Source organism: Gopherus flavomarginatus, chromosome 2 (assembly GCF_025201925.1).
Source record: "Gopherus flavomarginatus isolate rGopFla2 chromosome 2, rGopFla2.mat.asm, whole genome shotgun sequence".
In the NCBI taxonomy this organism is placed as follows: Eukaryota; Metazoa; Chordata; order Testudines; family Testudinidae; genus Gopherus; species Gopherus flavomarginatus.
This window is the reverse complement of record NC_066618.1, coordinates 264,970,173-264,986,096: the sequence shown is the minus strand read 5'-3', so window position 1 is coordinate 264,986,096 and position 15,924 is coordinate 264,970,173. Positions and strand designations below refer to the sequence as shown.

Here is a 15,924-nt window from a genome sequence, read left to right as displayed (position 1 = left end):
TCGAATCTTCTCCTTAAGATGGTGCTGAAGAGAAACAACTTGAGCTTTCATTTATTGAGAAGTTGAAGTTCCATGCTGGGGAGCTCAGTAGTACAATCAATTGAGCATCAGCATCAGGGCCGGCTCCAGGGGTTTTGCCGCCCCAAGCAGCCAAAAAAAAACAAAAAAAAAAGGCGTGATCACGATCTGGAGCAATTCAGCGGGAGGTCCTTCACTCCGAGCGGGAGTGAGGGACCCTCTGCCGAATTGCCCCCGAATACCTTAAAGTGTCGTCCTGCTCCAGAGTTGCCGCCCCAAGCACCTTCTTGATAAGCTGGTGCCTGGAGCTGGCCCTGACCAGCATATTAAAATACAAACAAAAAAGCCATCTGGCTCAGAATATCTGATCTAGGTAGGTTTGTCTTTCCTCCCTGCCTAGACTGACCTTCAGTTGCTCAGAATCTACCTTCAGAGTGCTTTTTAACAAAAGCTAATTGTAAGGAGAAGTTTTTATGGCTAGATAAAGTAATACCATCAAAGCTGGTGGTGTGACAGCAATTTATATACCTTTCCAAACCACATCTTTTTCATTTTACTGATATTAGTTTGCAGGAGGTAAGATTGGTGCAAAATTGGAGTGCAAAAGGTCTTTTCTTTTTGACTAAAGTGTTTAAGGCATGGACACTCCATGAAATGCAATTAACATAGTTGCCCATTTTGATATATGTATTTAAACATCAAAATCGTGATTTAGAATATAATAATAAAGCAAGGTTTTATATTTCTTAACAAGATTGCTTGTTTAATTCTAATTCAAATTGTATAATTATAGCAATTATAAAAGTGCTTTAAAAAAACTCCGTAGACTTTTGACCAAAATGAAACAATACACATATATAAATTCCACTGTTAGCAAAATAATTTAAACAATTAAGTTTTGGGGCTATAAATACACTCACTAAATTTCTGACATATATCAAATGATCAGACTAGGTGGTTATCAATTTTAATTATAGTTTAACTCTGTCATCAAGACTACATGCCAATGTGTCTATTAAAATTCAGCAACGAGTCCTGTGGCACCTTATAGACTAACAGACGTTTTGGAGCATGAGCTTTCATGGGTGAATACCCACTTCGTCAGATGCATGGCTACCCCTCTGATACTATTAAAATTCAGTAAATCAAAGAAGGAATATTGGCCTTTAATTAAGATATATAAACATGACTTTTAGAATAATTAATGTTTTAAAGGATTAATCATAGAATCACAGAACCATAAGGTTAGAAGGGATCACAGGCATTATCTAGTCTATTCCTCTGCCAAGATACGGGATTTGTTGTGTCAGATGGCTATCCATCCTCCTTTTGAAAACCTCCAGTGAAAGAGCTTCCACAACCTCCCTATGCAGTCTATTTCATTGTCCTACTGTTCTTACAGTTAGAAAGTTTTTCCTGAGATTTAATTTAAATCTGCTATGCTGTAGTTTGAACCCGTTGCCTCGTCTTGCCTTCTGTGGCAAGAGAGAACTATTTTTCTCCATCTTTCTTATGGCAGCCTTTCAAGTATTTGAAGATCAACCTCGTGTCCCCCCTTAACTTCCTCTTTTCCAAACTAAACATACTCAGTTCCTTCAGCCTATGCTCACATGGCTTCCATTCCATCCCTTTGATCATTTTTGTTGATCACCTCTGGATCCTTTCCAGTTTATTTACATCTCTTTTATACAGCAGTGACCAAAATTGGACACAGTACTCCACTTAAGGCCTAACCAGCCTCAAGGAGAGCAGTACTATTACCTCCCGTGACTTGCATGCTATTCCTCTGTTAATGCAACCCAAAATGGCATTTGCTTTTTTTGCAACAGCATCACATTGTTGACTCATGTTGAGTTTGTAATAAAATAAATAATAAATCACATTTCAGTGGTTGAGTGCTAAGGCTTCAGACTACATCCAGGCAGAAAAAAGTTTGTCTTCTTTGCTGCTTTGTTGGTATTTTGTTCTTCAGTTCTGAGTATTAAATTTTTAGGGAACATTTACACTGCCATTAGACTTGAAAGTAGTAAGAGAGTCTTGTCTGTGGTGTCAACTAGGAAATTGTTCCTTCTGCATCACTAACAGTGAAGAATGTCAAAATTACTGCATTTTATGAAAAATATATATGACTTGGTTCCCTGCTCACTTTTGTATTCTGTCCTACTAGGACTGACGGGGTAAATTTCTTCTTTCGGGCAGGGGAATAAGAGATGGATGTTGGTCATGTAGGCATGTCTGGGTAGATATGAATAAAATACCAAGAACTGTCAACATATGAATGGAGTTACACTCAGACATACGATGGAAGATCAGGGACCAGACATTAACTTGTACCACCTGGCAGCTGAGGGAGGCAGAATATGTGAAAATAGTACAACTAGAACTTGAAACAAAGAACTAACATGTCAGAAAACTCTTGTAAAAACTTTGCGTCCCAGTGTAGAGAGAGAGAGATGGCATGTCATAAACAGATAGCTAAGGGTTAATGTCTCGTTCACCTATAAAGGGTTAATAAACAGTGACCTGCAAACACATGACCAGAGGACCAATCAGGAGACAAAATACTTTCAAATCTCGTGGAGGGAAGCCTTTGTTTGTGGGTTTTGGGTTTGGCTTTGTTCTCTCTGGGTCCTGGACGGGACTAGAGGTGCAACCAGGTTTCTGCCAATCTCCCTGCTACAGTCTCTTATCTATTCAGAATTGTAAGTAAGAAAAGGCGGTCATAGTCTTTTAATTTGGTTTTTTTTTTCCATTTGCATATGTGTACTTGCTGGAAGTAGCTTAAATTGTGTTTCTGCTGGAGAAAGTTTCTTTCTATTGTTTATAGTTGAAAAACCCTGTAACTTTTTACAATCTAAAGTGCAGAGATAAACCTTTTACTTTTTTCTTTTTTATTAAAAGTTTTGCTTTTAAGACCTGTGTGATTTTTTTCTCCTAGTTAAGGTTCAAGGGAATTAGTGGGGAGAAGGGAAGGATAAATTTTCTCTTTGTGTTAGATTCACGCAGCTTGAATCTGTACGGCCTCTGGGTGAGGGGGAAGGTAACACTCCTCTCGGTGTGGTGATTCAAGAAGTTGAATCAGGCGATCTCCTAGTGTTCCCAGGGCGGGAAGGAGCTGGGAGGAAGAAGGGAGGGGGAAGGGAATGGTTTATTTCCCTTTGTTGTAAGACTCAAGGAATTTGGGTCTTGGGACCCCCAGGGAAGGTTTTTGGGGGAGACCAGAGTCTATCAGGCGCTCTACTCTACTCTAAGTCCTGATTGGTGGCAGCCTATCAGATCTAAGCTGGTAATTAAGCTTAGGGGAATTCATGCTAGTACCCATATTTTGGACGCTAAGGTCCAGAATTGGGAATTATACTTGACATGGCATCTTGGACATTTTGGGCCAGAGTGGCAGGTAGTTCTGCCACTATGGATGTAATGGAGCCACTACAAAAATTGGAGGCCTCAAGCCTTGCTCTAAAGAGAGATTCTGAGAGACTCTCTGAGAGTCTGTATAAAAGCCATAGGTAAACTCTCAGTATGAATCCATGACACAAGAATTCTTATATTCCTTAAGGCTGCCAGTAAGAAAACCACAGTCCTATGAAGTTCCTGTCTCAGCTTCATGGAATATAGCAAAGATTATATTATTTTACATTTTCTTAGGAAGTTTTCTGTCCTCAGAACTCTCATCTACATCACTTACAATCTGGGTTGAAGGAGATATGGGAAGTGTTTTAGAAGGTGATAGATTCTACTCAGGCATACTTAAGTATATTTTCTTTATCTCTGATTCAGGAAGTGAAAGATGACAGTTCTGGGGAAGTGGTTTTGCGAGGTGTTTTGTACATTTTGGGTGAATTCTTTAAATATGTATTTTAATAAGGCTAAATGTAAAACTATATATCTAAGAACAAAGAACATAGGCCATCCTTACAGGATGGGGGACTCTATCCTGGAAAGCAGTTACTCTGAATAAGATTCAGAGGTCATGCTGGATAATCAGCTGAACATGTGATCCCAGTGTGACACTGTAGCCAAAAGAGCTAATGCAATCTTGGGATATATAAACAGAGGAATCTCGATTAGATTCAAAGAGCTCAATCTATTTAGGTTAACAAAGAGAAGGTAAAGAGGTGACTTGATTACTGGTTTCCCGTGTAGATATTTATAGACTGTAATCAGCTCTTCACTCTGGCAGAGACAGATACAACATGACCCAAGGGCTTGAGGTGGAAACTAGAAAATTCAGACTGGAAATAAGGTTTAAGTTATTAACAGTGAGAGTAATTAACCACTGGAACAATTTACCAAAGGTTGAGGGGGATTCTCCATCACTGACAATTTTAAATTTGGATGTTTTTCTAAAAGATATGTTCTAGAACATCAGTTCTCAATCTTTGGGGCAGGCCTCCCAAAGGAGGCGTGGAAATGTGTCAAGGAAGGCACGAACTGTGTGCTTTTTTTTATTATTATTATTATTATTATTAGGTCTGCCAGTCAGCCCAGTGCACACCTGGGTGACTGGGGGAGAGGAGATAAAGAGAACAGCCTGAGCCCCGCCATCCTGGGGCTGACTGCCAAAATCCCAATCCTACCCCTGGGACTGACAGCCCAAGCCCTGCCGCCCAGGCTTGAGCTCTCCTTCCCTGCCCCTCAGTCTCTCACTGGGAGGCAGCCAGGGCTCTCATTCCCCACACACTCCAATTCCTCACCTGGAGGCAGCAGGACTCCGGCTGTCAGCTCTGGGGTGGCAGCAGAAGCGCAGAAGTAAGGGTGGCAATGGGGCACTAAACCTGCTGTGAAAAGTGATATTGACAAATATCACTTTTCACATTGCCACCCTTACTTCTGTGCTGTTGCTGGCCTTCAGAGCTGGCCTTCACTGCCTTCAGAGCTGAGCACCCAGCCAGGAGCCACTACTCTCCATTCTGCCTTCAGAGCTGGGTGGCAGTATATATACTTAGGGGAGGAGGGCAGAAACAACTACAGACCCAATGAAATAAGTTTGAAAATCACTGCTCCAGAAATTATTTTGGTGCAGTTCTATGACCTACGTTATACAGGAGGTGAGACTAGATGATCAAAATGGTCCCTACTGGCCTTGGACTCTATGGAAAAGACATATTTTAGCAAGTTTCTTACACTGGTGTGTTTTGCTTCTTCTAAGAAGCAAACAACTCTTCCATTTCTCATTCTGGATCTGTTTTTCAGATCCTCTCAATTCTCTCTTTAAAAAAATAAAACAACAATAAACACTTCTTTTTGTTGGATGATTATAACTGCCTGGGTCTGTCTTTTCTGAAGTTAGTTTAGTCTCAATGTCATCCATTTTTACTTAGAGTTCTTCTTTTATTTTTTTGTTACCATCCCTAATCGCTTGCAGGATCCCTGAGGAGATAGGGGACAAGAGTTCCCTGGTCCTGCCAGTTGCAATGGGATTCTCAATGGAAAGGTGAGAGCATATGCTATCAGGTTCTGAGCAGCAATATCTGCAGTGTGAGGTGGCTTCAATACAGAAATGTGGAATTTGCTAAAAGTAAATATCACTAATGTCTGTATGACCTTGTGTGCTGCTGGGCAGCTCATCCCCACCGTCAGGAACGTCATTTAGCAGCTCTTGTGATATAAACAGTGGATTTTCTGGGATATTTCAGGGTGTGTGTTGTTTGTTTGTTTGTTTGTTTTGATTTTTTCCCACTCTGGGTTTTGATAAACCCACTCAAACATTTCCTGCCTGATCCAGGGCACGATGAGTTCGTGCAGTGCCGTTCAACATATTCATAAGTGAGCTGGAAAAAAGGGTAAATGGTGAGGTGGCAAAGTTTTCATATGATAAAAAATTACTCCGGATAGTTAAGTCCAAAGCTTACTGAGAAGGGATCTCACAAAAATGGAGGCTGGGCAAGAAAATGACAGATGAAATTAAAATGTAGATAATTGCAAATAATGCACATTTGAAAACATAATTCCAGCTATACATACAAAATGATTGAGTCTAAATTAGCTGTTCCACTAGAGGAAGATCATGGCATTATCATGAATAGTTCTCTGAAAACATCTCCACAATACGCAGCGGCACTCAAAAAAGCTAACAGAATGTCAGGAATCATTAGGAAACAGATAGATAATTAGACAAAATATCATAATGCCACTATATAAATCCATGGTACACCCACATCTTGAATACTGCATGCAGATCTGGTTGCCGCATCTCAAAAATACTATTGTTTTGATTCTTTAATTACCTTCCCATTCACATTCCTGCTGCTAGGTATTCAAAAGAATATAAATTGTGAAAGGTTTTGGATTATTCTTTTTCTTCCCCTATATAATCGCTCACAGCCAATAATACTTTAGAGAATGTATTTCACAACAGAAACTTCAGTGGTTGAATGTTTGGGTTATACTGCTAATAACACGATAGACAGGATACATGTATAGTTGGTTGGCTTGTTTTTAAATACAGAACAGTATATAAAGTATTTGTTTGGAGAGGGAAAAAACAAGAAAAATAATTCTTCAAGTGTTGCCACATATGGAAGTTCAAGAAAATCATGAAAATAAGCATAAAACCAAAAAATCATTAATCTTCAACCTTACAGATCTGGTGAGCCACTCTGTCTGCTAATGAAGTTCCAGAGTGCCATAAACTAAGAAACATCGTCCTGAGTACCTACTGCCTTGTTTGCATCATGATATTGCATGATCACAGTACAGAGTACCTTTGTACTGACACAACACTATGCTACTGCTGCAAACATGCCAGTGCAATGCCAAAACATAGTGTCACAACGCTTGTGTATTTTTCTGACACACTTGTTAACAAAATGTCCATTATCTAGTTAATGCTCCCCCACCCAAAGTTGACTGAAGCAGAATGTATCTGCTTGAAGTGATGAGGAGGGATTCTAGTGGTTCTGTTCAGCACTCCTTGCACTGTTGTGTGTGCATTTGTACAGTAACAAGGAGAGCGTCTGCCTGAGACCAAACTCAGGCATGAAAACAGTTTCTACAAGACCTATATGTGGTGCTTCAAAGAGCCAGAGCTTCATGACTATTGACTATATAATAATACCCAAGAACACTCTGGGTTCTTTTCCCCCTATTCCAAAAAAAGACATTCATCAGTTACAATCCTGAGTTAATTGCTTTAGGACATCAAAATTAAATAAACTGGCCTCAACACCCAGCTAAGTAATGTTTCTCCTGGTGACTGCATAATTACAAAACCTAGGCAAAGATTCTAATACAAGAAATCTGTAAAGATAAATACACAATCTATGTATATTTCTAACAAATACAGTTAGAAATCTAGAACAAAAAAATTGTTTGCTTTTCAGTATTTCACTTTTATGCATTTGCTGTTTTGTCAAAAATTTTCTGATACTGATTTTTTCCTAATATTTTTACATGGATTATATATGGAGTGAAAGTAACTTAAGGGATTTACTGCTATGCAGGGCTGGGGTCCTGACTAGGTGTGTGGGGGTCCCCATGGGTGGAAGGGGTGGGGCCTTGGGCAGAAGGGAGGGGGCCTTTAAATCGCTGCCGCTACCCTGGGGCTCCAGCAGCCATTTAAAGGACCCAGGGCTCCGGCTTCAGTAGCAGAGGCCAGGAGTTCTGGGCCCTTTAAATCACTGCTGGAGCCTCATGGTAGCAGTAGCTGTGGCAGTGGCTGGGAACCATGGGGCGCTGGCAGCAATTTAAAGGGTCAAGGGTTCTGGCCACTGCCACTACCCTAGGGCTCTGTAAGTGGGGCACTGGCAGTGATTTAAAGGGCCCAGGGCTCCGGCTGCGGTAGCCAGGGGTGGCTCCAGGCCCCAGCATGCCAAGCGCGTGCTTGGGGCAGCAAGCTGTGGGGGGCGCTCTGCCAGTTGCCACGAGGGCAGCAGGCAGGCTGCCTTCGGCGGCTTGCCTGCGGAGCGTCCGCTGGTCCCGCGGCTTCAGAGGACCGCCGAAGCTGCGGGACCAGAAGACCCTCCACAGGCAAGCCGCCGAAGGCAGCCTGCCTGCCGTGCTTGGGGTGGCAAAAACCCTGGAGCCGCCCCTGGCGGTAGCAGTGTATGGGAGCCCTGGGACCTTTAAATCACCGCTGGAGCCCCAGGGCTCCTGGCCACTGCCGCTACCTGAGGCTCTGGCAGTGGGGCTCTGGCAGCAATTTATAGGGTCAGGGGCTTCAGACGCTGCCGGGAGGCCAGGGCCTTTTTAAATTGCCTGCCTGGAGAAGCTGCCCCCTGCCGATATGTTTGGCTGTGTACCAGCTCTATGCCGGACCGGACTGGATCGGCTTACTTTCACTTCTGATTACATATAAAATAACTACGAGTTGAGATTTGCCTGAGGATTGTGTGCCTCACATTTATGGACCATAACATTAATACCCTTTTAAAACACAATGGTCTTTTCTGTTCAATATACTTAACTCAGTTTCCTAAATTCTTAATTGGATTATTGTTAACAACTTCAGTTATGTAATTTTGATGTCACTTATTAGATAATCCATCTTTACTAATAATCTGCAAAAATATTAATTTGGCAAACAGCAACTACATACATTCTCACAACTTATGATAAGTGAAGATGGGAAAATATATCTCTATTGCTCATTGGTATCTGTAAAAAACAAATGCTACAGTATTTAGCAATCTTGCCTGCATAATTGTGATGGGTATATTACCATCTTGATGCTCAAAACGTACTCAAGTGAAGAAGTATTTTAAAACTAAGGGAGATAAATGCTTAATCTTTTTGTTTTATGACCCAACGTCGTAGTGGCAAGCACACAGACCTTTTCTTTTTTTTTAACTAAAGGCAGAAGATACTTCAGGTAATATAACAAAATGAGCTACACTATCCGACTATAAACTGTATCTCACTTCTAACTCAGTAATATTCAGATAGGTTGATATGTCTCTGCTCATGATTTATGAAGCCCTGTTCATTAGAAATCTTTCTGTCATGGTGAGATGTGCACTGTAAACACACAAGGCCTAATTCTGATCTCAGAAAACGGCAAAGCAGCTTATTTAAAGGGTAAAAGGCTCATAAAGTTAAGAACAGATAAGAACTATGTCATATTTTACTTTTGCTATATGCATGCTACTTCCACTATACCCAAGGGGAGTTTTTCACAAACACTGAGTACAAAATATGGACTTTTATGTAACTTTCATACAGCAGTGAAAATTATCATCTAAGAATTCTGGTACATATTTTTAAACATATTCACCAGTTCGGAGACATTACTAACACAGTAAACCACAAACATTGTTTAAAGAATTGAAAATAGTCAAAATAAAATCAAATGCACAGAGAATCAGTCTTGCTGCTGGTGTAACAGATACACCTCAAAGATTTTCTGTTTTCTTTCTTTCGAAGAGGATACAAGATGGCAGTTCAGGCAGCCCTGTACACACTGTGAATTTTAAACATTAAACCACTAAAAAAAACAGCAGAAATATCATCTATGGAACTCTGAGGCTATGTAGGTTTCTGTGGGTTTTTTGTTTACTTTAGTTACCTGAATTTAGGATTAATACATCACACTGATATAATTCACTTGTGATGACTGTAGACTAAAGATGTTTCTAATTCCTAGATGATTTTTACCTCTCTCTGTCTAAGGAGTAGTGGTCATCTATTGCACGATGTCTATCCATTCGGTTCATGGTATTATAATGTGCAGCAGTAGATCGAGTCCCTCGGGGTCCCTGTTCCACATTCCTACTGAGGACATAAAAGCCATCAAAGTCTTAGGGTGAGTAGTGCACCACGTCCTTATGCTGATTTGTAAAATTAGTTCTATTAATGAAAATGTCAGCTATAAAAAAACTTTAAAAGGTTTATCTTTCACATACTTGTACTGTTACATAATTATAAGTCTCATGGTAAATTGTTTTGATGTAAAAGCAGCAAAGAGTCCTATAGCACCTTATTGACTAACAGACGTATTGGAGCATGAGCTTTCGTGGGTGAATACCCACTTCGTTTGAAAAAAAGGCACATTTTCTATATTCTAGTAGCAACAAGTAGTTATTATAGTGGTGAAATCCTGGCTACACTGAAGTTTTACCACTGACTTCAGTGGGGCCAAGCTTTCACCCATAATTTATTCAATATAAACTCTGATAACCAGTGGTATCCAGTGACCTTTCTCCTCCTGCAGCACCACAGAACAAATCAACCAGTAGTAGGAAGAAAGGAAGATAGTACTATCAACTGCAAAGTTTATCAGGTAAATGCAATAGGATATTTTCACTTGTATGTTCACAGAGTTTATTAAGAAAGATGTTTAAAGACTATCATGCAATGCAGGAAATGCATATATTTATTACAGCTGTGTTATAATTTTAATGATGCAAACAAGATTAATCAGAATAATAAGGTATTTCCGTATTCTTGGCATTTTTGGTCCATAGTATGAAATCATGAAGTATGCAGTGACATCATCTATGAAGATTATTGTATATACCTTAAACATTTATTCAAGTATAGTTTTGTTACATATGCATGTCTGCATTTGTGCACACATAAATACATATGTGTATACAAAGTTATGTTAACAAAATAATAAGGTTGTGAAGTGAAACACTTAAATGTTAGGAAGTGCCGGAATTAAGGCTTGTACTACTCCTGGGGAAATTCTGTGCCAAAAAAATTAAAAATTCTGCACCAAACAAATAAAAATTCTGCACACAGTATTTTACAGTTCTGCAGAATTCTGCATATTTTCTTTGTCAAAATAACACAATATACTCACGTTAGTTTCAAATATTTTGGTAATTTATTTAAACTACAATACAGTGGATGGAGAATGGGAGTGGGGAGCACTGGAGGAAATCCTAAACTCCCGTTGTCTAATAGTAATGTAGCTAGTATTGGCCCTTTATTTCTAGTTATTAGTTATTATATGCGGTGATATGATCAGTGTTACATTATAGGCAACTGAAGAGCAAGTGAGGGCTGAGGACTCAAACTCACAATTTATATTCGCCACTGATCATCTCCAGAAAGGTCAGTCACAAACAGTTCATGGAGCACATTTTGATAGGAAATTTTTCAGTCCAAAAATTTGGACCAGTTCTAATCCCTAAAGCACCATAAGCATTTATAAGGTCATACGGTCCTTTACAATGAAGCTCCTTTTCACCACTCTGGCAATGTCAAAGACCCTTAACATTTTTACACCTGTTTTATATTCCTGGCAGAATTCACTAAGAACAATGGGAACAATTTACTAAGCAGGCAGGCAGCTACATTTTGCTCTGCCTGAGGGGAAAGAGCCAGCTCCACACCTGCCTCCTCAGAAACACCACAAAGCCCTGCCCCTCCATGCTGAGAGTGCTGCAATAGTGAGTGAGAGGGACAGAGTGTCTCTCTCTCACTTGCACAACTGCCCAGCCCCACCCACAACGGTGATTTACATCTCTATCAGCTGCACTGGGCACCCAAATTGACCTTCCTGCACTGCCAGGGAGGGGCACCTGACTGCTCTTGCAGCTTCCCTTTGCTTCCCCATCAGAAGTAATTTTTCTGCGGGGAAGCACGAATGGGGTCATGGGCCATGAATTCTGCACACACACAGTGGTGCAGAATTCCCACTGGGGTATGGTATGTATGAATTATGATAACCTAACTCAGCATCATATACAAAGTCTGTGGCAGAGCCAGGAATAGAATCCAGTTCTCTCCTGTGTCTCAGTCCAGGGCCGCAAACACAAGAAAACATCCTTTCTTTTCTTGCTGTCTTCTTTCTCATTAAATGTTCATCCTGTGCATTGAATGAGGCACAAATAGTATGTGAGCACATAATTAAAGACAGAATACTAATGCCATGCAAGGGGACTGAAGAAGTTTGTATAGGTAAACTTAATTCTGGCATTTCCTACATTTTGAGTACTTGAGACTGTTGCCTTAATGTTGTTTTAACGTTTAAAAAATGGTATTTCCTAGGTATACGAAAGGCAAACTGAAAAAAAAATCCTATCTTTTGGAATCATATTGATCCTCCCCAAAGGTCATCAGCAGTGTTGGAACCCAACTACATTAGATCCATACCTAGAACACTTGCTAAATTATTTTCTAATCATGTTATATGTTCATAGATATTAAGGCCAGAAGGTACCATTGTGATCATCTTATCTGACTTCTGACATAACACAGGCCGTATGACTTCCCTGTATTAATCCCTGCTTCAAGTTCAATAGCTATGCTTGACTTAGAGCATATCTTTTAGAAAAATACCCAATTTCGACTTAAGTAAATGAGATCAGAATAAGCCCCTCTGTGTGTTCTATTTAGCTACTTCCTAATTAGGTTTTTATTTATAGTAGGGTTGTATTTATTTATTTTAATGGATTTTTAGGTAGGAACCTATCATCAGTTACCCATATGTGATGAATTATGATAATGTGTGTGATGTTATCTGTGCATAAGTAATAAAAAATAATAAAAATATGTGAGAAAATAGTAAGTAAGTGAATGAATGAATGAATGAATAAGAGGACCAGTACGTTAACAGTTTAATCTAAAAAAAGAACAAAGGAGAAAAGGAGAAGAAAAACAAAAAGAGAGAGAGAAGTAGAATTCCTATGGAAGAGCATGCCAACATGTACTTGGTTCAGAATATCTGACACTGTGCACTCAAAGTTTAATAGGCAATATTAACATTATGGCCAGATCATCAGCTGGTATTAAATCAGTGCAACTCCACTGATTTCAGTGTAGCTATACTAAATTACAGTAGCTGAGGACCTGGCCCTCGAATGTGACACTAAACACCAAGAGAAAACCCATTCTACTCTATATCTCTATTTTTGCATCCTCTTGAAGGAAACCATTTCCACGAGGGCAATGTCTGTCCATGTTTAACAAGACTGTTTTTAAATAGTATTTTCAGTCCTGTAGTAGTCATTGCCTTATGTAGTTAGGGTATAAGAAAAATGTCCTGATCTTTGTTTCACAGGATCAGAGGTTGCTTAAGAAAAAAGATGTATATTCTTTTCTGTATAAAAAGTGGTTGTAGAAGTGTTAATCTATTTTTGTTGCTTCCAAAATGTGTAAAAAAATATTGAGATACAGAATCTTTGGATTTCCCCAGGCTTGGTCATTTACCATAGTGGTAGAAAATAGCCATTGACAAAACTGATTAAAAACAAAAACAAGCACACCTCAGATCATAAAACCTTTAACCTTGTAAATCTCTCTTTAAAAGAATGGGGATAAAAATTTCTACTGCTTTGGATTGGAATGTATTTTGTGTCAGATTGATGTAAAAAAAAATGAAGGAATAATTTACACATGGCTATATTATTAAAAACTCATTTTTCATTATTTCATGAAGAGCAAACCAATTACTCAGTGTTTCTGTCATTCACTATTTTTCTTGGGGGTGACGGTTATTTCAGACATCCTCATGGATTTCAACAGCACTTAATTTCATATCCTCCCAGGCATTGAATCTATATCGTGATTTACCTTTGTGGAGGAGGGACACTGGGAGACCAAGATCTAGTCCGTCCTATACTATCTGTACGGTGAGGGGACCCTGACCGAGAGCAGTGATTGGATGACATCACTTGTTCTGGCACTGATAACGTTGAACTCTGAAGATCTCTTCCATTATGTCGGTAATCTAAAGAAAATACAAAAGATGAGCAAAACTAAAATCACATTTGGGTTTGTTTATTTTCTATTTTATTAAATATGTAGCACTTGTTAAAGACGCCATAAAACATGAAGCATAGGGCAATGTTGTTTTGACCGTTTACAGACATATGTCTGTTTTAAAATGCATGAACCATAAAATATATATATAGATATGTTTCCTACATTTATGATGGAATTTCCCTTTAAATGACTAACACTTAAATTGTCATATAGCCAAACAGTAATATAGAGTAAAAAGATCTGTGAAGAGTATGATGCATTAATTACATTAATTTAAAATAGAATTTTTTATTAGAATATTACAAAATTAGTTACTGCAATTTCTAACAAATGGTGTAATGTCATGATCCATCACTTTTCATAATTCAAAATCCTTAAAAAATTGGTGATCCTAAAAGAAAAGTAAAACTCCAGGGGTCAGGGGAGGGTGCAGGGGGAAGGTTTGGGAACTCCTACTTCAGAAATAGGTTGAACAGCACTGACATACTGAAATGGGATTCCACTCTTGGGATCAAATTTAAGCAATAGTGATTGCTTTGTAAGGGTATGTAAGAAGGAAAATGTGAATGCCCTGAAGCTAACATCCTTGATGTTTAGATAGTATGACTCATGAGAAGACCTAACAGAAAACCTACCAAGCTATAGAAGTAGAAAATGGAATCAGATGGCAAAATGCAAACAAATGGTCCTGTTTATGACAGCTGTACCCATTCTACAGACATTAACAGAAAGAAATGGAATCAAAGGGGGAAAAATGAGATAGACAGACTTTCTAAGATATTTCATATACACAAAGAAGAAACTCATTTAATATCAAGTTTATGGAGAAGAGACTTAGCAGGATGAGCATATGAATATGAATAAATGTTGAAAGGATGATAGACTCATTAAGGTGGAAATATATCTCCAGCCTTGGAAGGAATTGCAGATAAGTAAATATCATCATATTGTCCTACCTAAATCTGCCAGTTCCTGAAAATGAAGTCACTGCCCCAGGAACATTATCTTCTAGGTAATAAATATGGGATCACAGATACTGAGCAGCTGTAAAGGAGCTTTCATGACATTTGTCAGGACCATACTAATATCCAATGATACAGGGAGCTGTATCACAAGAGATGGAAGAATTTTAAAACTAATCCTGATGACAAGGGGCTGCAGAGACTCTGGTCTTCAAAGAGTTTTATGACAAGACATAGTAGTTACCCAATAAACATGGATGGAATTGATTTTTCATCCAGAAGAAGGCAGTCAAGCAGTTTGGCAAGGGGTACTGAAAGGGATCCACAATGGCCTGATTGCACCACACTGAAAAATGTTGCCACTTAAAGTTATAAATCCTTCTGGCAAACATCTAAGATAACAGCAGGATTTGAGATAGAACACCTATGGAACTCTACTCTGACAAGAACCAAACTTTTCAAAGGTTCTCAGCATGGAAGAGAGCAAGACAGCCTGGTTCTGAGCAATTATCTGTAGGAACAGTCACTGCTATCTGCAACAAAGCTGAGAATCGTACAAGTTTGAGTCTATATCGGACTACTAGGATAATCAAACCCATACATCTAAGCTTGTCAGAACCTTTGCTAACAGAAAGGTACTGACAGAGAGGCATGCAGGCACCACCATCACCATGTCCTTTAATAATCTGGTCCCTTCCTGGTGTCACGAGCAGAAGAGTTGTAGTTTCTTGTTTAGGTAAAAGCGAAAGAGATTCACAGCTGTTGTCCCTGACTGCCTTGCTGGATGTCTCTAGGCACACTTGAATCCAGTCAGTGTGTACAGTGGCATACAAGGTTGCTTCTGCCTTCACCTCTCATGGGGAGGAAAACAGGGTTATCCCAGAAACAGCAGGGTGACCTCACATTCCTTTGCACTCTGTAGAGCTGTTCCACTGAATTCTGAATTACCCTTTCTGGTGAATGGAAGATCTTGAAGCTCTGTGGAATCCCACGTGGAATTCAGATGCCTACAGCAAGCAGACCTTCAGATATCCACTGCTCAGCCAATAATTCTAGGCAATATATCATATACATCAAAGGCTGCTCGCACCTCATACTGGGCCAGATCCATAACCTCATTCACAAAATTGATAATCTATCCTGGCATTCCCTGCCTGGAGAATAAATTCAACTAAAGCATGAGCATTCATCCACGCCCCAATTTGCTCTCTGGCCTTATAGACTGCAGACCATAAGAGAGCAGCCACAAAACAGTAAATCCACTTCCAAAAGGACTGCAGCATTGAAACTC

At 39.5% G+C, this 15,924-nt stretch overlaps 1 protein-coding gene across 45 annotated transcripts in view; it reads right to left on the bottom strand.

The window, feature by feature from the left end:
* The window catches only part of RIMS2 (regulating synaptic membrane exocytosis 2), an 885,358-nt gene that overhangs the window by 298,899 nt on the left and 570,535 nt on the right, over positions 1-15,924 (bottom strand). For 35 of the 45 annotated variants that reach the window (XM_050940563.1, XM_050940560.1, XM_050940517.1 and 32 more), the window contains 2 exons: positions 13,480-13,636; positions 9,613-9,729 (listed from right to left, as the gene is read on the bottom strand). In XM_050940563.1, coding sequence (XP_050796520.1) covers positions 9,613-9,729; positions 13,480-13,636 — 274 coding nt within the window. The remainder of the gene's footprint in view (positions 1-9,612; positions 9,730-13,479; positions 13,637-15,924) is intronic. The other 10 variants (XM_050940562.1, XM_050940561.1, XM_050940516.1 and 7 more) reach the window with 2 other exon arrangements.